The sequence below is a fragment of the Candoia aspera genome, chromosome 2 (genome assembly GCF_035149785.1).
Source record: "Candoia aspera isolate rCanAsp1 chromosome 2, rCanAsp1.hap2, whole genome shotgun sequence".
NCBI classification, from domain to species: Eukaryota; Metazoa; Chordata; class Lepidosauria; order Squamata; family Boidae; genus Candoia; species Candoia aspera.
Genome location: NC_086154.1, coordinates 157,502,211 through 157,524,516, shown reverse-complemented (window position 1 = coordinate 157,524,516; position 22,306 = coordinate 157,502,211). Strand labels below are relative to the sequence as shown.

The 22,306-nt window shown below is 39.5% G+C and overlaps 1 protein-coding gene and 1 long non-coding RNA gene across 2 annotated transcripts; one reads left to right on the top strand and one right to left on the bottom strand.

The window, feature by feature from the left end:
* Positions 1–5,020: 5,020 nt before the first annotated feature.
* Positions 5,021–11,194, bottom strand: TMEM52B (transmembrane protein 52B). The gene is made up of 5 exons (XM_063296656.1): positions 10,763–11,194; positions 10,427–10,470; positions 9,112–9,150; positions 8,029–8,195; positions 5,021–5,989 (listed from the first exon to the last, which is right to left on the bottom strand). Exons 1-5 carry the CDS (start codon positions 10,808–10,810, stop codon positions 5,730–5,732), a joined length of 558 nt encoding a protein of 185 aa, XP_063152726.1. The 5' UTR covers positions 10,811–11,194; the 3' UTR covers positions 5,021–5,729.
* Positions 11,195–13,312: 2,118 nt separating this feature from the next.
* On the top strand, positions 13,313–21,902 carry LOC134492486 (uncharacterized). Its single transcript, XR_010067446.1, has 3 exons — positions 13,313–13,368; positions 17,503–17,544; positions 21,197–21,902. It is a non-coding gene; the product is annotated as an uncharacterized LOC134492486 (long non-coding RNA).
* Positions 21,903–22,306: the final 404 nt, after the last annotated feature.

Sequence of the window (22,306 nt, the reverse complement as noted above, 5' to 3'; positions counted from 1 at the left end):
TGGGGCTTTCCAATATAAAGTCTTACCATTCGGTTTATCTGGGGCACCCGGGGTTTTTATGCAGTTAATCAATGAGGTCTTGCATGACCACCTATTTAAGGGGGTACTGGTATATTTGGATGATGTATTGATTTATACTGAAACCATGTCAGAACATATCCACTTGGTGCGTCAGGTACTGGCTAAATTGAAAAAAGCAGAGTTGTACGCAAAACTGTCAAAATGTGCGTTTCATCAGTCGCAAATTGATTACCTAGGCTACCGAATTTCAGCTCAGGGCATTGAAATGGACCCTGCAAAAGTAGAAGCTATTGTGGCATGGGAGCCTCCCCGTACCAGGAGACAATTACAAAGTTTCCTTGGATTCTCTAATTTCTATCGGGCATTCGCCCAAAATTTTGCAGAAATCGCCCTCCCCCTTACTGAATTGTTAAAAACTAAAGGACAGGGGGATACGCGACGTTCAAAGAACCCAGGCGCGCTCCTTAAATGGACTCCAGCCTGTCAGCAAGCGTTCGAAGCGCTCAAACTACTTTTTACCACAGAACCAATTTTACAGCATCCAAACCCCTCTAAACCCTTCGTTGTACAAGTCGATGCTTCTGATTTTTCCATAGGAGCAATTCTGTTACAATCTGACCAATCTGGCGTTTTAAAACCCTGTGCCTACCTCTCTCGCAAATTCACGGAAACAGAAAGGAGATGGCATGTTTGGGAAAAAGAGGCTTTTGCTGTAAAGATGGCTTTAGAGACATGGCGACACCTATTGGAAGGTACTTCAAACCCTTTTGAAGTCTGGACTGACCATAAAAACCTCGAAGCTTTAAGCACCAGTCGGAAACTCAGTCCCAAACAGCTGCGCTGGGCTGAGTTTTTCAGCCGCTTTGACTTCACTCTTAAATTTATACCAGGCAAGAAAAACTTTTTAGCTGATGCACTCTCGCGCAGACCCCAAGATGCTGGCCCAGGGCCAACGGTCCAAGGCACCGTCTGGACCGACAAACAATTAAGTTTGGCAGCAGTGACTCGCAGCCAGACCCGAGCGCAATCAACTTCGCCTCCAGCCGCTCTGCCTTCCAGCCGTCCGCCGCCCTTGTCAATTCCCTCCGATTTGCAACAACAGTTGCTTTCCCACCTTAAAACAGATACTTGGTTGCAAACCAATAGACACATTTTAACTTTCACCGATGATCTTGCCTGGCGCAACGATCGTCTCTATGTACCCGATGCAATGCGAAAAACCATACTCCAGCGCTGCCACGATGACAAGCTAGCTGGACATTTTGGCTACGTAAAAACTTTGCACCTCGTTCGCCGCCAATTCTGGTGGCCAACTTTACTCAAAGACTTGAAGGAATATGTCACTGCGTGCCCTGTATGTGCGGCGATAAAGCGCAAACCAGGCAAACCCCAAGGTCTCCTTCAACCCGTTGCCACTCCATCTGTCCCTTGGCAGGATATCTCCATGGACTTTATCGTTGATCTACCCCCTAGTCAACGCAAAACTGTCATTTGGGTCGTCAAAGACTTTTTCTCCAAACAAGCCCACTTTATCCCATGCGCTTCTATCCCCACCGCACAACAGCTGGCACGCCTCTTCCTCATCCACGTGTACCGCCTCCACGGTATCCCCGCCCGTTTGGTGAGTGACAGAGGCACACAATTTACGTCACAATTTTGGCGGGCATTTTTAAAACTTTTGGGTACTAAACAGTCGCTTTCCACCGCCTGGCATCCGGAAACGGACGGATCTACAGAGGCGGTTAATTCTACATTGGAACAATACCTCAGAGCTTTTGTTAACTACCAACAAGACAACTGGGTCGATTTACTCCCCTTTGCTGAAGTCGCTTACAACAATGCCATTCATCAAACCACTGGTCAAGTTCCCTTTAAAACAGTTTTTGGACGTGATTTTGTTCCGATTCCTGAACTTCCTCATCCTCAACCGCTACCAGCCACCCTTGCTGACTGGGCAGACTCTCTCAAAGACTCATGGTCTAATATTTTATTGGCTCTCCGCCATGCCCAAACTACCTATAAACGCCATGCCGATGCAAAGCGCTCCCCAGAACCATCCTTTGCGGTCGGGGATAAAGTCTACTTATCAACTAAGTTTATCAAGTCCCCACAACCCTCTAAGAAACTTGGTCCTAAATTTGTCGGTCCTTTTCCAATTGTTGCTCAGCTCAACCCTGTTACGTTTAAACTTGATTTGCCTCACAACCTTAAACGTTTACATCCTGTTTTCCATTGTAGTTTACTCAAACCCTGCCTGTCATCGGACCGTTGGCATCCACAACCCATTCCTCCACCTCCCCTCATGATTGACAACCAGCAACACTTCGAGGTGGCATCTATCCTCGACTCCCGACGCCAGCGCTCCGCTTTACAGTACCTCGTCCGCTGGAAACATTTCCCTCATCCTGAATGGGTTGCTGCTCCAGACGTGCATTCTCCTCGTCTCGTGACCCAATTCCACTCTGCCTATCCTGACAAACCAGCTCCCTAGTTTCTTTTGGGGGGGCAATATGTCATGTTCTCATTCCAATGTCTGGTTAACATTGTAACGTTTCACATGTCTTTTTCTGTTCCGTGTTCCTTCGCCCGAGGTTTTTTCCATTCCTTCGCCCTCCATTGTTTTGAGGGCTTGGAATGCATGTTTGGGTTTGCGCTCCTGTTCAAGGTTACTTTCCCAGGCGCGTCTAACGGCTTCTAGCACCTGGGAGGGGGAGCGTCCTGACGGGCGATGGGGCGGGACCTGCTTCTAAGCAAGGCTTTTAAGTTTGTATTTGGCGCGCTTTTGCTCATTCTCAGCTTTCTCTGTATTTGCATACTATTCCTTTAATAAATCAGTTATCTTTAAGCCCGAGCTTGTGAGACTGAGTATTTTGGTTTAGGCAATCGTTACACAGTGTCATCATTTCTACCACCTTGATCACCCCTACGGATGTATCTTAATACAGTACATTTCTTTTGTTTGTAATATTTTCTTTTACTATTGACAGTTTTATTATTTGACTTTTTTGCTCTTGTGGCTATTATATGTTTTGTTTTATTTTTTACAGCTGTGCCAAGTTTGAAGAGGGGTTTCAATTTAAAGAAGCATCAGTCAGATCAGAGCATATTTATAGATCAGAACTTCCTTCTGGGTAGTGAAGGGTGTCTTTGAATTATATTGTAGTAAATATGTGGAAAATCTATTATTCCAGAAAAGAGTCCCAGAGAACTTCAGAATATTCTTTCTCTCCTCTGGTCCACATCTGTCTGGCAGTTTTCTCGAAGTTAGTCTTTTGAACCAGAGATAATTTATGGTGTTCTACATCTACAGTTCCAGATGAAATAAACCTGTTTCAGGGCCCGACTGTCTGGAATGCCACAAACTGCCTCTGGTTCAGATTGAAGACTCTTGACAATGAATGAAAGAGAACCAGGCCCGCACTTGCAGGCACTGGGTGTGAGGATGATCTGGCTGCTGTCTTCTTCTCTCGCCACTCTGTGTGAGTCCTGCCCGAAGCTGCATGCTCAGTGCAGGAGGATGACCATCCCAGATAGGAGTATATTCTTCTTCCTTCAAGAGTATACTCACAGACGCTGGTCCAAATCTTTGCTATTTTTAATAATGGGGGAAGTAAGTCTACAAATGACATTTTCTCAGTGCCAGCCAATCGCTGTGGCACTGCAAATCCAATCCAATCCAATCCAATCAAAAACCTTTATTATGGCCTGCTTGTGCTGCCTCTACCAACTAGCTAACAAAAAATGCTGCCAGCAAGCTATAAGCCTAACACAACCAAAACCTGCACTAAGAATCCATTAAGTTGATACACTTACACTTCAACGTAAGTGTAACTTGCCTGACATCTAGTGTCTAGTTAAATTCATACCAGCTCAGAATATAACATCTGAGCAGCTGTATATCAAGTAGGGATGAGTGATGGTTAATTGAAACTAGAAAGATTTTTTTCTTGAATTTCTATGTTCCCGAATCCATCATTTGTAAGCTTTCTTCTCCTCAGCAGATGAGTCAATTCAATCTCATTTGAATGAAGGATGAAGGATATATCCAGAGTGACCTTTGAAACTGTATTTTCAACTCTTTAGGCCAAACAGATTTATTAAAACTAAGATATTTCTCAGAAATATCAATATCATTATACCCAATAACATGCAGTGATAAGCAGATCAAACACAAATACAGGCAGAAAAAATAAATATTGATTTACTATTACTGATAACATCTGTCTCCATAAATATTAACAGTTTGTTATATAAATAAAATGTGCTCCTTTCTATTGATATAAGTACTGCTCATATTTTGTATTTTTTGTATTTTGTATTACTTTTGCCTTCTTCAAGCTAGTGTCCTCCAGATATATTGGACTTCTGTTCCCAGCACAGTTGTCCCAACAGGGATTTTCATGAAAGGAGATAAAAGTGTATTAATTTTGTGATACTCACCTGGATTGCATTTAACCTGTTGAAAGTATTTGTTAGTGCAATTGGGTGAATCTGCTTCCTGACTCTTCAAATATTCCTAACCATGTCATAAGGCCTGACTCAAAGAGCAGAATTATTCTAAATTTGTTTATTCCCTGGGAAATTGAGATAGGATTAAAAGTTCATAGGAGTCATTGGCAATTCAGCATTCACTTCTTTCCATCTTAGGCATAGAAACAGAAACAAAAAATCATAGCATTTAATAGCCTTAAAGTTTAACCCAAACGTTTAATCATATCCCCACAAACAGGAAATATTTGTAGTGTAATACCCTCCTTAATAAAGGATTCATAGGTTTATAAATATGGCTGTTGTATTTTTGATATAGGGATGCATATATTGATATTTTTGTAATTTTTTTATTGATTTTATTTGATTTTGTAATTTTTTTTGTTGATTGTGAATTTGGTTTTTGTAAGCCACTTAGATTTGTTTTTTGACTGGCTTAATAAATAAATGGTATGGTAACAGGCTCCAGTAAGTTGTTCTGAGAGGAGATTCAGAATTGGCAATAAATGGGTGGACACTGAATTAGGGTTAGAAATTACTCTGTCCCACCTAAAATACTGTATATACAGTAGTGTTTATGCAGATTCTGTATTGGAATTTGGCTCCCAGAGGTAATTCAATATCCTTAAATAATGGATCTCACTTCATAGGATTCAAAAATAATAATACAAGCTTCAATCACCTAAGAATTTGAACCTGACTGCAAGGAATGGAGAACACAACTAGAAGCTTGATTATAAATCATTAACATATTAGCTATTCAACAGTTATGAGTTCAAATCTTTGTGGTTTTGTTTGTGTGAACCCCACTAATCTGAATGGACATATCTGTTGAAACAGAAGTGAGTGAAAGCATTGCAAGGGAATTGTTGTGATGACCCTACAGGTGCTTTGGAAAGGGAATGATGCACTCTAGAATATCTTTTAGGGATGAAAGTAGAACTAGAAGAAAGATGCAGGCTTCAGAGACACCTGTTTTAAATCACTGCAAAGTTGTTCCTGGATGCATGTTGTTAAAAATGTAGCATGCAGCATGTTGTATGTAATTTATTTCTTATATTGTACAAATTTAGAATTACAGTATTAGAAAATAGAGGACTTGGTTTGGTAAAGTTTTGGTCAAACAGGAACAATCTGAAATAGACTATCAACCCAGCAGTATACATTTATATATCGCTGTGAAGGTATCCATTCTTTGCAGAACTTGCTGATAATCTGACTCAGGAGTCTTGGCTGCCTGCGGAATGTGCTTCCTGGACTTCTTTCTCAGTATCTGTTGTCCGTTTCTCCTCTGGCACCAGCTCCAAATCTGGGGGTCTTTCTCCACTTCGAGCCACTGTGAATCTGTTCATGTGTATGGCTTCCTCATAAATTGGGGGTGTCTCTGTTCGGGCAGGGTGGTGCACTGCTGGTGCTGCACTGTGGGAATGAGCTACTGCCAGTATTCTCCTAGCAGCTGGGCCAAACATGGAATGGAGGGCTGAAAGGGAAAATACCAGGAGTATTTAGGTTACTTCTGCAACTAAAAAACCCGTAATGATTAAGGATAGGAATCATTCTCATGTTTTGATTGAGTGATTGATTATATGCCATTGAAACAATTTTACAAAAGTGCTCACTGAATTTGAGAAGCAGTTTTCAAGGAGTACATCTTTTAATCCTTTGTTGGAAAGAAACACCCTTTTGAAATTCTGCACAGCACTAATACATTACAGCATGATTTTAAAAAATAGATAACATGCTATGTAAATATATTATAAATATATGGATGTTATTATATGTAAATATGTTAAAATATTTTAAAATACTATACTATATTGCTTAATACCATACTGTCTTAGACTCACTCATGGTAAGAAAATGACCCTCAGTACAAAACAAACCCAAAAAGTAGCAGAAAGAAAACATTTTTCTGTAAATTTAGAATTTTTTAACATCTACGTCTTGGACTACACTTTTTATTGGTTTTATTGTATTTTAATGACTATTTATTCTTGTTTTATTGTAAACCGCCCAGAGTCGCTCTTTGAGTGAGATGGGTGGTGACTAAATTTGAAATATAAATTTAAAAAATTCAAAAAAGGAAGCAAAAGGATGGATTGAAAGAGATGAAAAACTACATACAGACTGATCAGACAAAGTGATTAAGAGTTACAGAAGGATAAGAAGAAAGGTGTTCAGCACATGAGAAAGAACAAAGCAGGTTTTTTAAAGAACAGTGGAATAAATCTGAGTCTATCTTTCCTTGCAAAACTGCTTAAACAAATGAGATACAAGCAAGACAGCACTGCCTCAGCTCCCTGGTTGGGTTTTCAAAGGTGATAAAAGGAGGTGTGTTACTCCTATCAGACAGCCTGTCACAGCATTCTTCCCCTTCCTCCAGGTTTGTGCATTTATGGAAGGAAGGCTGCAATGAAATTTGAGATGCTGCAAACCAGAAAGGCTGTTGAAGCTCTGCATCTGCTTTGAATCTCACCAAAGTAATTCAAAAGTGCTTATTAACTTCAGCACCTCTGCCAGGCTGGAGATTCAATTCAAGAGCTTGATTCAAAGGGCTAGTACAGTCAGTTTTCAAGCTGAATCATCCTTTTCAAAGCTTTGTAATGTCCACTTATGTCTGAAAGACAGAGAGGTTCTCCAACAGAACTTAGGTGGCCAAGAAATGATTCAGTTGAATCTAACAATGCTAGAATGCTAGATTGTCAGCTTCAGGTACCCAAAGTAGTTTGTTTGAGCACCAGTGTCCTTGCAGATAGTTACTAATGGCACCCAGCAGGAGTGCCTCTTCTGGTCTTCAAATAATGTATTATTTATTATTATGAAAAGGTTGGCTTCCAATGCCATTTTTATTGGATCCCAAAAGCATTCTGAGAAGTAATTCTAATTTTAAAAAATGGCAGGTGGTGTATGGCCAATCCCTTTTTTGGTGCCCAAGGAAAAAAAAAATGTAATTGGGGGTAGCAGGCATTTTGGGGTCTAAAGATGGTATCAGAAATATACTAGAGGAATGCAATGGAGTATTTTTCTATGCCTATGGTATATGATGTTTTTAGATTGCATATGGTTCATGATGTTTTAGCTGCTTGTATTAATGAGATTGGGTTGTTTAGGTTTAATTGTGTGTGCTAGAGGCACATTTTGTCTTTTAGAAACATTTGGCACCATTCCCACCTTGCACTCGGCTTCTTAGCCACACTGTCTCTGAACTCATCAATTTATCTTCTGTGAAATATATCTTTTACTTTTAGTTCTTGGGAAATGGTTTTATTTTTAGCCATATTCATCAAAACAATAGCTGTGTCGTAACTGGTCATGCCCAATGGCAGGCATTATGTGAACTATGAGCCCCAGGAAGCATTTAATTGAGAATGCTCATAACATCTCTCAGGATTTCAAAAGTGCCCACCCATCCCTCAAAGTTGGGAAGTCCTATACACTATTTTGACAAGACATTTCTGACTGGGATCTTTCACAATTGTTCTCAACCTTCAAGGGTGACTAGATTGTCATTCCACTCACAAGTGATGGTGCTTTGAAGGGTGCTGTCATGATCAAAAGCAATAACTGTAACCTCATATGGATGAGGACTAGCATCTTCTCCTGGATGGCAATTAAGGCAGTAGCATCTCACACAAACAGAGACAAGGGCACAGAGGAGGAGGAGCCCACCAATGGCAACCACAAGCCTGGAAGTGAAGAAGAAGGATCAGAACTCCTGCCATTTATTACTCCTATGATGGGAGAACCCTAACAAATTGTTATCATAAAACTGGAGATGCACAAAGTTCCCTATTTTATCTATTTTCCAGAAGTTCTAATTTCTACCAAATGTCTATAGCTAATTCCAGAACTGGATCAAATGGGTATCACCATAACTTTCAGTTACATCAATTACTTTCCATTTTTTTTCTCTCTCCCTAACTCATTAGAATACACATTGATAAAGCAATGCAAGAATATTCTTGGCTTACAAATAACTAAACCAAAGTTCATTGTAAGAGCAAACTGACCCACTGATCTAAACAGAAACGTATGGTTCCCTCACCTCCTCCTCCTTAGGGGACTATGGAAAAAGACAGACAATCTTACAGCAAAGGTCAGAATCAAGGGCTCAAGAGAAACACACCTGGTTACAGAGGTCTGCTTTTTCCTCCGCTTGTGTCTCCCAGGTCCTCAGCTTCATGTCTCCCAGGCTGCATCTCTGAGGCACCAACCAGACCAACTACCTCCCTGACCTGCACTTCTCTGCCCTAACCAAGCTCACTAACCTGTCCCTCAGGCTCTTCCCTCCAATCCACCAGGCATTACCTCTTCTCTTTAATTCTGGAATTAATATCCATATGATGGAAAACAGACTGGGAAAAGTTGTGTTAGATTATAAATGATACAAACTACTTGTACTGTAAAGTGTGTGGGGGGGGTATTCTTAATATTCTCTTGTTTGTCACTGAAGATTGTGTTTGAGTTATTCACATTGTTTTTAATAATTATCGTATTTTAGATTTTAAAAGCAAAGAACCTCACCCAACAAATTCACAGCATCAAATTCACAGCATCATAAATGACAGTAAGTCATACAGAATCTTTTCCCATTAAACTTACCAGATGTACCAGAGATCGACCCAGTTTGGGTTGGAACAGCTTTGGAAGTAAAAGGAGTCAAGAAAATATTAATGTCATAGAAATAAAGGGTTAATTTTTACATTCACAGACATCAGAAGTTTATCCTTCAGATGATTGCTTTTGTCTTAATAACCCAGATATATGAAAAGATCCATTGAAAGCATTTTGCATTTGAGAGAAACTGTGAGATGTAAAAGTTCTGTACTTGATTGTCAACAATCAAGATCCCAACTGGACAAAATAAAACCTACTAACCCCAAACCCATAACACGCATGAGACATTATACAAGCAATTATAAAGCAGGATAGCTGCAAAGTTATCAAAGGTGAGGCTTAAGAGGAGATGTTTAAACATTCTCTTCAGTTGTAGCTTAAGTTGAACAAGCTTTTTCTTAACCTTTAGTTGTATCTAAATTCTTAAGTATAGAATTCTTATTACATGCCCATTTAGTAGTACTGTATGTTGGAGATTTTCAGATTCTGGGTGGTGACCTCAATCATGAGATTTACGGGGGATAACACTCACTCCCATTCTGTCTGGGTGCTGGCGGGCTTTGCTGAGCTGCTGGGTAGATCAGGCTGTGCATAGAAGTTGGGCATTGGCATTTTTCTTCAGTGGTTTTCTTTGTACTCACAGCCATAGCTCCTGCAATAGTCCCAACATACTTCTGAGTGCCATCCAAGGCAACTAAGCTAGGATTGAAGTACTCTTGCTAGTCTCACCACCCCTTCCTCCTGTTTTTTGCCACTCTTCCCAGGAGGCCTCACTCTGGGTTCTGGTACTGAGCCTGCCCCTGCCATCCTGAGTGCTGTTCCTCCTCTACTTCTTGAGAACAACAGTGCATGCTTAGGAGGCCAGCACATTCAGGCTGCTTGGGATGGGCTGAGTGTCAGAATCCAGAGTGACAGTCCCAGGAACAGCTCAGTGATGTATCCCTTCTGGCCTTCTAAAAGCATATGAGGTCAACATAACAGATAAGAAAGTTAGACTCCCTCAGATTCCCTATAATTCAGCACTGGAAAGTATTCAGAAGAGTACATCAAATGTGTGCCTTGTAATTGCATTTTAAAAGCCACATCTCTGCTGCTCACCCCCATGCATTATACCTTACTCTCAATTAACTGTCAAAAAATATGTTTTTGAAGTTCTCAGCTCAGTACTAAATTCCTAGAATGCTTTATAGTCTATTCCCAAAAATCTAATCCATCCAAAACTGAAGCAGTTTTTCATCCATATATCTTAGATAGCTTACTTGAATTTATAAGAAATTGACGGTACTCTGTATATACTCACAGATCATTGTTTGTACAACTTTCTTGCAGTTTCACCTGAGGAATCTTAAAAGAAAAAGAATCAAAAGCAATGGTGGGATATTCCGCTTTCTTTCAACATCACAATTTTAAATGTTACCCTTTTCCTGAGTTGGTATAATATTCATAATTGTTTTCCTATCCTCATCTAACCAGATATTTTAGCTTGTTTTCTTGTGCTCCTTGGCATGAGCAAGTTAGGTTTTCTACATTTTACTCTACAAATCTACATCCCTAAATCAGAATTCATTTCCTACTGGTTTTCCATCTCCTTTTACTTCTTGTTAGTTACTATATGTAGAGATTTAATGTGGCTTACCTGAGTCAGACATGCAGAGATGGCTGCAACCTGGGTACACTTGCCCATCAGATGGTGCGATTTTTCTTTTCCTTGGCAAAAGGGGTGCTGCCTGTTTAACTTAGGTTCACCATGCACAGTCTTCAGACCAAGCAAATCAACAATGAAATAGTCTTAAGGCACAATTTTTTGCTTTTTCAGTCTGTATGCGTCTGAAAGTATTCCCACAATCCACACACTTTCTCAGTGTCTGCTCATATTTATCTCAGAAGCTGAATGGGAAGACTTACAAAGTTGGAGAGGAAACCAAGTCACGTTGTCCTTCAGTACAAATGCTCCTGCTTATTTCTAGTAGTTTTCCTTCTGCCACTGCCTCCTCTTTGAAGAAAGAGGTCTAGTTTAGGATGAAGGTTGTAGTGTTTGACCTCTTCTTTCTGCAACTACATACTTTAACCTTTTCACCAGAGAAATGCTTTTTCAAGGACAGCCTGTTAGATTTGCAAAATAACTCAGAAACTATTTACACTCGTGAGATCCACTTAGTCACCCATGCTCCAAATCTCTGATGAAGTACTAAAACGTTAATCTGTAATAAACTGCTGCTATTTCAGTGATTGGCCCCATATAATTAATGGAGTTTTTTTTTTCTGTTTTCAAACTAGTTATTTTCCCTCAAGCTCAAACCAGAGTCTTGTAATAACCTGCTGTTTTCCTCTGGTATACTCACCTTATATTGCAGTTAGATTTCCTGGGCTTTCTTGTGTGTGCATGTGCATGTATTGAGCTGGAAATGTATGTTTTATATCCCATTATTGGAGATATCCAAATATTTCTCAATGATCATTCATAGTTTAATCAGACTTACTTTTAACAATTTCCTTTGGGGCGTGTACCTGTTCTGTGAAAGGCAAGCCAGTGTTGAATCAGAAAGGTTTCTTATCCTCAATTACAACTATGTTTTATCAGCAATTAAGCTGGTGAATCATTACTCTGACATGGCTTTCAAAGGCAGCAAGCAGAACCAATGGATTCTGGAGCACAGCACCCATTTTCAATTAGATTTTTTTTAAATCTACAAATTTCATACTGATTCCTGCACCAAGCAGAATAGAAAGTTGGCCACTTAACTGATCCAGAAAATGGCTATAATTTAGCAGTTTTGAAAAGAAGTCACTGGATCCTTACTGGCATTTTATATATATGCCTTTTTACAAACATGTCAGTTGTGCATCGGTTTTTTAATAGATTAAAATAGCTTGCTACACACACATTCAACTAGTGATCTGAGTTCAGAACCCAAATTCTGAATTAACAGGACATGACCCAGATTGGCCAGCCAGAGGCATCCACAGCTGGCTACCATGATTGAATATGCATCATGAAGTCCTGACACAAGCTCTACCCTTTTGTACTGGTGTGATATCACACACAAGCACATAAGGAGTAGAGTTTGCACTACAATATCACCGTGTGTGTTTCATTACTTGCCCCCCCTCGTGGATACCCATGTTGCCAGCTCACCTGGTCTCCTGCCTGGGCACAGTGCCAAACTCTAACGGGTTGGTCCTTTTCAAACATCTGCTTCCCTTCCTTATGGATCAAAGGAGAGATCTGAAATCATTTCTAAGGACAACCACATTGTCATTTCTAACTGAAGGAGGCAATTCTGTGGAATAATTTTGGTACCAAGCCATACATTATTGTATAGATCAAAATCAGCACTTTGAATTACACTTGGAAGCCTATTGACAATGAATGTGGGGCCCAAAGTACAGGAGTAATATGCTCATGGCAGCTAATGGCTGCCAGCAAGTGGGCTGCCACGTACTGTACCAACTGTAGGTCTTAAAAAACAGCCCCTTATAGAGTATATGAGTAACTGTTGCAAGCTTTTTGTGTTTTACACAGAAGCCAAAACTGGGCAAAAGCCTCCTGACCAGGGTTACCATGGCGATTGCTGTTGCTAAGTGATGTGGTCGTAAAGTGCAATGTCACATGACTGCATCGCTTAGTGACAGCAATCCCAGACACAGTTGCCATCATAATCACAAGATGTGTGGGTTGTTAAGCGGGAAACCGCGCGAGTCCCAGGTGAGGAGCACAGGGCTGGCCTGGGGAGTGGCGGTGGGAAGCTTTGGGAGGCCCTGGGAGGGCAGGTGCAGGCCACATGTGAGTTGAGGGAGGCTGGGGGAGGGCTTGGGAGGCCCAGCGCAGGCCACGCATGAGCGCAGGAAGACCAGGGGATGGATAGTGTAGGTTAACTACGTAAGTTAGAGGCAACAATTTTGGTGGTCTAAGAGAGCCTATCCCCACCCATAAAAGGGTTAAGCAAGGATATATATTAGCCCCCCTACTGTTTAACCTTTACATTAACAATATTGTACTTTTTGCCAATTCAGACCTCCATCCTCCATCCCTCTCACATTATCCAATCCCAATTCTTCTGTATGCGGATGATGCAGCCATTATTTCAGTTTAAAAATTGGGCTACATGAAGGTCTTAAGGAACTTTCAAGGTACTATGCTAGAGAATGCCTTGAAATAAACCACCAAAATACAAAAGTTTTTTTTTTTTCCAGAAGACTCTGTGATCCATCAAACTGGACAATTAACAGCAGACCCATCAAGTAGGTAAAATAATTTAAATACCTAAGTATTCACTTCTACAAGCTGGGGTCATCAAATAAGAGAGTATCTATCTATCTATCTATCTATCTATCTATCTATCTATCTATCTATCTATCTATCTATCTATCTATCAAATTTTATCACTGCCCATCTCCCCCCAAAGGAGGGAATCTGGGCTGTTTACAATAAAACAAAATTTAAAATTCAATACAATTATAAATACAAAATATAAATATAAATAGACAATAAAAATATAAAATGAGATAAAATCCAGGTGGTTGAAGATTCTACACCAGACTGTGAGTATAAAAGGGCCATTCTAGGGTGCTAGTCATCCCCATAAATGACTATTCCCCTTCCCATTCCAGGCATGCTGGCAAAACCAGGTCTTCAGCTTTTTATGGAAGTCCAGGAGCGAGGGGGCTTGACTTACCTCCAGGGGGAAGAATTTTCCAGGGGGCGTGAGCTACTGCAGAGAAGGCCTGCTTCCTGGACCCCGCCAGACAGAGTTCTCTAGCAGATGGGATTCATAGCATGCCCTCTCTGCATGACCTGGTGGGACGGGTCAATGTAATGGGGATGAGACAGTCCCTCAGGTAGCCTGGCCCCATGCCATGTAGGGCTTTAAAGGTAATAACCAACACCTTGAATTGGACCCAGAAGCAAACTGGGACCCAGTGCAGCTCACATAGCAAAGGTTTTACATGTGCCGACCTCAGGGCACCTAAAATTGCCCATGCGACTGCATTCTGGACCAGCTATAGCTATGTTAGCTATGAAAGCTCAAAAAGTATCTCTAGCGATCAACAAATCTGCTAGTTGGTGGGGGAACAACTTTGTCCGTCCAGCAATTAAATTATTCAAGGCCAAAGTCCTTGGCATGATGCTGTATGGATCTCAGATGTGTATTTACAAAAACTCCTCAATCCTTGAACAAATACAAACATTCTTAAAATCAATAGCATATATTCCTTGCTCAACTTCTAATGCCATCACCAAATTAGAGCTAGGTTGCATCTCATTTGAGGCCCAGGCAAGACTATGTCAGCTAAGATTCTGGGCAAAACAAATCATCTGGGGAACCTCATTGGTACATCTTATTCCATATGATATACATCAGTCTACTCTGAAAAAACAAATAGACCAAGATCTGAGACAGCGTGGACTGTCAATACCAGCCCTACTTCCTTTAGACCTAGAAAAAACCTTAGCAGAACTTAAGCAGAGGGTATGGGACGTAGACATCCAGGGAAACAGAGTCAAATTTTCCCATCTCCCTTACAGACAAATTGCTCTCTCCCCTTGGACACTCCCCAATTACATCTATAAGATCCCGTACACTCCTCCTAGAAGGGTCTTCTCCCTAGCCCTTACAGATGCTCTCCTTACTAGGGTGACAGCTGGCCGATATGCCAAACATCCATATGAAGTTCAAGTATGTATTTGCTCAAACATGAGTCTGTTTCACACATTCTTTTAAAGTGCCCATTGTTCTTTCATCTGCGATCAGAGCCAATTCACCTGCCCTTGAGTCTGATAGACTCCTCTCATGATGAGAAGATTGAGATATCTAAACTTACTTACTAAACGACCAATACCTGGGTGTTTCGAAGCCAGTAGCAAAATTTTCATTTATAGCCTTAGCTTACCGAAACTGGTGCCTCCAATGAATGGCTAATTTTATAGGGTTTCTTCCTTTTATGTATGTCTTGTTAAGCGTTAATGGTGTACTGCATTTTAAATTTTTTGACTTGGTCTTGGACTGCAAGCAAACAAACAAACAGCTCTTTATTAGAACCCAGCATTTAGTTGGGCACATTTTCCTGTTTTCTTTTGCTTTCTTCCTTTCTTCAAGTATTTTCAGTGTATCCGCAGACATTCTGACTTTTTTGCTTTTTGCTTTTGGTGATATTTTTGTTTGCTTCATCTTTAATTATGTCACAGATTTCACTCCAGAGTTCTTCCCTGCACTTTATTACCAAATCTATACCATTAAATGTATTATTTACTTTCACTGCATCATTATAGGGAATACCTCTGAGGTTGCATCTTGTTGGTATAATTATCTGATTTCTTTAGTTTAAGTTGTAATTTTGCAAGGAGTTTGTGATCTGAGTTGCAGCCAAAACCAGATCTTGTCTTTGTTGACTGATCAGTGCTTCTTGATCTTTGCTTGAAGAGTATATAGTTAATTTGCTTTTGGTGATGTCCATCTGGTAATAACCATGTGTTGAGTAATCCTTTAGATTGTTATAAGGAGTAGTGGTATCTGCAGGATCTTGCTGCTTTCATCATTCTGTGTTGTGGCATTGCATCACAAGCTCTGATCTTTGGGGGCATGTGTGCAATGTTGCAATGCATATAGAAAAAAGAGAGGGCTTGTATTATGATGCTATGATGACACTGATCCCCCTCCTTGCCTCCCCCTCTGCATGCCACTGGGAAGAAGGCATTTGCTATAAACATTTATATTTTTTATTAGTCTATCTCCTGCTTTGTTTCATATACCAATGGCAACTTTTCTGTTATTTCAGCCACTATTTGATTTCCAACTGTAATCCTCCAGTCTCCTATAATTAGTATGACATCTTTTAGGACTGGGCGGGCAAGATGTTGCAAGTTGCCATAGACTGTTCAATGCTTCCTCTAAATTGGAGTTTGGAGCATAGACTTGGATCAAAATAATACTGATTGACTTGCCCTGAACGGAGATCAGTCTATTATTTCTTGGGATAAGTCTGAGTATGACTTTAATACCTTTGTTTAATAACATTAGCTAATCAATTTCTTTTGTTTTTAATCTGCAGTGGAACTTACGCACTTCTGATGTGAAGTGACTCATTCCAGTCCATTGTAGTTTGATGATACCCAAAAGATCAATGTTCACATGTGGTATTTCTACATTCACAATACCAGCTTTGCCTTTGTTCACAGTTCTGACATTCCATGTACTTCCTTTTTCTTTCTGGCATAAGTGAACATTTTTTGGCTTTAATTCAGCTACATTGTAAACACCAGTATTGCCCTCTGCTCCTCCCCAATAGCTTGTTGGGTGCCTTCTGACTTGAGGGTACTGTAGTAGTTTCCCCTTTATCCCAGCCCAGGTTTTGCTGTAGATATAATCAGACACACCTCACTGACTATACAGTTGATGGACCTTTCAGGGGTTGGGATCAGTTTGGCATCATCTGGTGCAAATACTCTCCCTGTCCTCCTGTCTCTGGGCATTGCCTTCTAGGCCTGTTCTGCTTCAGGCAGCAATGGGAATAACCTTTACTGCAATCACCGACCAGTACAATATACACTTCTACAACTAGAATTATAACCCCAAATAAAAATACAGAAAGAGTTTCTAAAAAATGACAGTGAATAAAATGCAATGTATATGCTCATGGTGGGACAATAAGAAGACATGTAGGAAAATGGGAACTAAAATAATTATGTGGTGTTAAGATCCCAGAAAACTATATAGGCATTATTCTTGTAAACACTGCAATTAATACAATAGTTAAACACTAAAATACAATTTTAATATACCATTATTTTAATATACTGCTGAAATTTTAAAATTGGAAACACTAAAATATTTAAAGTTAAAACCTGTTGATTGACAAAACACTTCACTGAATTCTTTATGAAGATGACAAGTCCATGCCACTAATTGGCTTCTATGAGGTATATAATATAGTAAATATAATATACTATATATATTTTACGATATATAATATTTAAAAATCCTAAAACATTTAAAGGGGAAACTCCTACCCTCAAATCAGAAGGCACCCAATTGGGGAAGAGCAGAGCAATATTGTAGTACTGGTGTTTACTATATATAGTAGTTGAATTAAAGCCAAAAAATGTTCAGTTATACCAGAAAGAAAGGGAAATTTGATAATCTTTAAGGGATCTCCGTATCTGGCATGCTATTAGCAGGAGTTAATGCCTTTTGTCTAGGAAGTTTAGGGAAAACTTCTGATAATCCTCATCTAATGCTCCTTTTCTTTTTTTAGCTCAAACTAGTAACAGAAAAATTCTCTGTGAATTTAAATAAAGTTCAGTTGTTACTAAATATGGCAATGGAAAAGTGATTTTTAAGAAAATTATTCTGACTTCTATTTATTTATTCTATTTAGGAAACACAGTGGCAACTGTAAAACAATAGCCTTAAAAGTAAGGTAAGTATAATACTATGAAAATTAACTCACATCATGTTGTGTTAACGTAAGTACTTATTTTAATCTAATCCAGCCTATGGCAGATTGATATAGTACCAGTAAATTAGGTTCCAAAGGAATGGCTAGTTGTAAAAGATACCAGAAGAATTACAGGTGGTCCTCATTTAACAACCATTTGTTCAGCAACAAACTTACAATGGTGCTGAACAAGTGGTAGTTATGACCCGCACAGTCCTCTCTTAACAACAGTAACGGGGACTGCTGGAACTATAGCCATCGTTTTTCTTCTTGACACACATTGCTGTTGATACATAGCTGCAGCCAATGGTTTTAATCACCTCATTAAACTCTGCCTCTTTTGGTGGCAAGATTAACTTTGGCTTAGGGTTCATTCCTTTTTTCAGCTTTCAGCTACTTTTCTCTTTCCAGCCACAAGTCAACACTGGGCTCTTGGGAGGTATACGTAGTACATTTGTTAGTTACTTTTAAATAATAGCAACATTTATTTCAGACAAATGCTAGGGCAGTTCATAAAATGCTTCCCCATTTTCTCAGCCCTGTTTAAAGGAATACTGTATTTTCTTCACAATTGCATCAGACTGAAGAAATTTAGAAAGCTTTCTTTTGTGGAGGACTTTAGCATTTGTAGTCTTCTCTTCTTTAGATTCGCTTCTTTTCTTTCTTTTAAATCAGGGTGGACTATTTTGGGGGGCTGGAGGTTGCCTCCAAGGATCATAGGCATAGCTGATATTATGCCATCAGCAACATGGGCAAAGCCAATACAGTTGGGTGCTTTGTGGGGTGGGGTCACCTGCCTCCAAATAGATCAAAATCTTTTGGGATTACCCAGTCTAGATGTGTTCTATACGGTGTTTGGTAGGTCCCCCAAAAGACGCTAAAGGACCACTTTAATAGAAATTCTGAGTGGGAGTGTCAGGACTGTGACTACCGGCTTCCGACAAGCAAAGTCAATAGGGAAGCCGTCAGGAGGTTGCAAATGGCAATCACATGACATTGCACTTAATAACCATGTGGAATTTGCTTAATGACAGCAACTGGAACTGCCACAATTGCCGTCATAAGTTGGTGTGGTCATGTGACATTGCACTTTATGACTGTGTCGCTTAGCAATGGAGTTGCCGGTCCCAATTACTATTGTTAAGTGAGGACTACCTGTATTATGGGCTTATGCTCATCAAGTCATAGGAAACAAGATCTAATGCTAAGATTATTCTCATCAAAATAAGCAATGCTAGATGTTTTAATAGTCTGTGTGGAGAGATCAATGATTCTTTGTGCAGTACTATGAATATCCACCCATTACTCCTTTCTCGGTTTGCAATTCAGGTTGGCTCTCTTTGTCTTTTGGCACAGAGGCATAACCACAGAACCAAATACTCTTATGTGTTCTAATCTGGGCTTCCTTCCATGCCATAGCTCTTGCAGCATTGCATTTGTGGCCTTGGTTGGGAGCCTCTGTTGCAGAGAGGCTGCAGTGACAGCTACCCCCTACGATGTATTTACTTGCCAGTCTTGCATCTGGCATCCGGCATCTCATCCTCTCAGTCAAACAATAATTTTTCTTCTCTGTTATATCATTCTGCTCAGTGGTATAAGATCCTGAGGTCACCTGCCACATATTTTTTAATGTCATCCTCATTATCTGTGCACAGTGCTTGAGTCTTTCTTTCGAACTTGTTGCTCACAAAGCCACACATAACTAGGATTTATCTAGGACGTGACTCTATTCACTGAGCAGGTAGCAAAAGATTAATCTAGAGCAGAGGTGGCAAACACATGGCCTGTGAGTTGCGTATGGCCCACAATACTCCCAACTGCGACCCAAACCAAATTAAAATGCAGTTAGGAAATTTCTAACAAAACAAAATAAAATACATTACAACTCAATAGACTTAGTCACCAACGCTGTAAAACACCAGGCTTGTGAGGAGTCCTGCAAAGGTTGGCCACCTCGGCTTAACTGTTGCAGCAAGGGTTGCTTGGCTTCTGCCCTGGGCGGGCTCAGCAGGAGCATCACATGACCTCTCAGTTCCCTCTCAGTCTGCACTTGTGCCTTCTCCCTGGGACAGCAGGCAGGCAGCCTGGCTCCAGTAGCTGACCTGCTCCGGACCCCAGAGCCTCCAGGGCACAAAGGAGCACCTCCCTTCAAAACAGGTTGAATTCATTTCCCTCTCCTTCCAAAAAAAGTTTAATATCTCTTGAGGCTTAGGCTGCACAAGGTCCATGACCCTTGTTAACTTTATAAAAAAATCAGCTTTAACTTAATAATAATTTAAAAAATTAAATAAATTCACCATATATCCAGAGAAAAAAGGGGGGGGGGGAATGGGGAAAAATGAAAGAGAGGGGGTGATCTAAATGTTTTTCGTATAATACTTTTGATAAAATAGTTTCTTGCAAAAGATGCCAAGTTTCTGTGGCATATCGCTATAAGAAGAATCAAAATTAATAAAGATAATATTAATTTAATTAATATTAAATTAATTTTGAATCTCCTATTCAGTGTTAAAACAAAATTGAATGCATCTTTTTATCTATAACTACTTCCTACCTGATTTGTATGCATGTATGTAATAAATATATACACATAAATATTGAAAACAAATCATCAAATTTATTGTAATACATTTCTTTTTTATTTATTATCTAGTTTCTTTCTCATTGTAATGTGTTGATGTATTTATAAAAAATATAAATATAAGTATGTGTGGTTTTCTAAGTCAATATTTGGCCCACAGGAATCCTTACATATGGTTTAGTGGCCCCTGCTTCTATTTGAGTTGGACACCACTGATCTAGGGTGGTGTTTCTTAAAGTGTGGTCTGAAGACCCCTGGGGTCCCCCAAGACCATTACAGGAGTACACAGAATCAAAATTATTTGCAAAATATTGAAGATATTTGCAAAAAATTAAAAGGATGTCACTCTTCTCATTACTATTTTTTATTTGTTAAAAAATATAGGGCTTTTTCATGAAAAATATTTTATATGTCAGTATCTAATGGGTTTAATACTGTTATTTTTACATGATTCAATAAATAAATATTCTACAAATGCATCAATTTTAATTTTTAAATACAATAAATTTTGATAAATATAACCCACACAAACAAAAGCTCTTTTGGAATCCTCCATAATTTTGAAAAGTGGGAAGGGGTCCTGAAAAAAAAAGTTTAAAGAACGTTTATTATCTAGACTAGGCATGTCCAACCCACGGCCCATGGGCTGCATGTGGCCCTGAACAGCTAGTAATGTGGCCCCCCAAATCGTAAACTTTTAACATTTTTTGCTTTTTTTTGTGTGTGACTCAATCACGCAGTGCTCGAGTGTGGACTGCATAGGTAGAAACAACAGAACGCTGTGTAGGGGAGTGGGCAGTGCAGTGCTAATGCCGCCACCACCCGCTACACACATCAGCTTGTGGCGACTTGGCGTTATATATAATATTTCAACCTACCTACATGTGTTCTGTGACGACAGGTGTTTATTGTTATTATTATTAAGTAGACATGTAAGTTTTCTTATTTGATTATTAAACTTTGCTTTGTTTAGTTGCCTACCTAACAATTTACGATGGGCTTGTTGTGTTATTTCTTAAAAAATATATTTATTCCTAAATAAATTTATTCCAGCATGGCTTCAACATCATTTCAACAGAAAACAGAACCCAAAAAAGAAAAGAAAAAAAGAAAAATCGCGGATGAAGGAAGAGTATTCAGTGAAAAATGGACCGATGAGTACTTTTTTGTCAAGACAAATACTAAGGCACTATGCTTAATTTGTAGGGAAAATGTGTCAGTTTTCAAAGACTACAATTTGAAAAGGCATTATATGGAAAAACATGCTGCCAAATTTGAAGCGTATCAAGGAATTTGTCATAAAGACAAATTAGCGGAACTGAAAAAAAGTCTGTTGTCTCAACAATTTTTTTTTTAAAGTCACAACTCAAAAGGATTCTATTATAAAAGCTAGTTATTTGGTAGCAAATCTGGTTGCAAAAAAATCAAAACCATTTACCGATGGTGAGTTTATTAAGCAATGTATGGAAAGCGTGGCAGATATAATTTGTCCTGATAAAAAAAACTATTTTTCTAAAATCAGTTTGTCTCACCAGACTATAGCCAGGCGAACTGAAGAAATAGGAAAATCTGTCGAAAGAGGTTTGAAGAGTAAAGCTGCTAATTTCAAATTTTATGCTTTGGCGATGGATGAAAGTACTGATGCTACAGATATGGCTCAACTTGCCATTTTTATTAGAGGTATTGATAAGGAATATGTCACTGAAGAAATGGCTTCTTTGGTGCCATTAAAAGACACAACTAAATCTCTTGATTTGTACAAAGCTGTAAAAATGACATTAAAGCAATTTTCTTTAACCATTGTCAACATGTCTGGTATATCTTCTGATGGCGTCCTGGCGATGGTTGGTAAAAGTGAGGGACTTACCAAATTGATAGAAGACGATGCAAGTGCCGCCTGCAACTCACGTTTGATGAAGTATCGCTGCATTCTCCATCAAGAAAATTTATGCACGAAAGCTTTAAAAATGGATAATGTCATGCAAATTGTCATCAGAGCAGTGAATTTTATAAGGGCCAAGGAATTGAATCATTGCCAATTCCAGGAGTTCCTTAAAAGTATGGATGCTGATTATGGGGACATCATTTACTTTTCTGAAGTGTGGTGGCTACGTCTGGGTAAAATGCTGAAAAGATTTTATGATTTGCGAAATAAAATCAAGT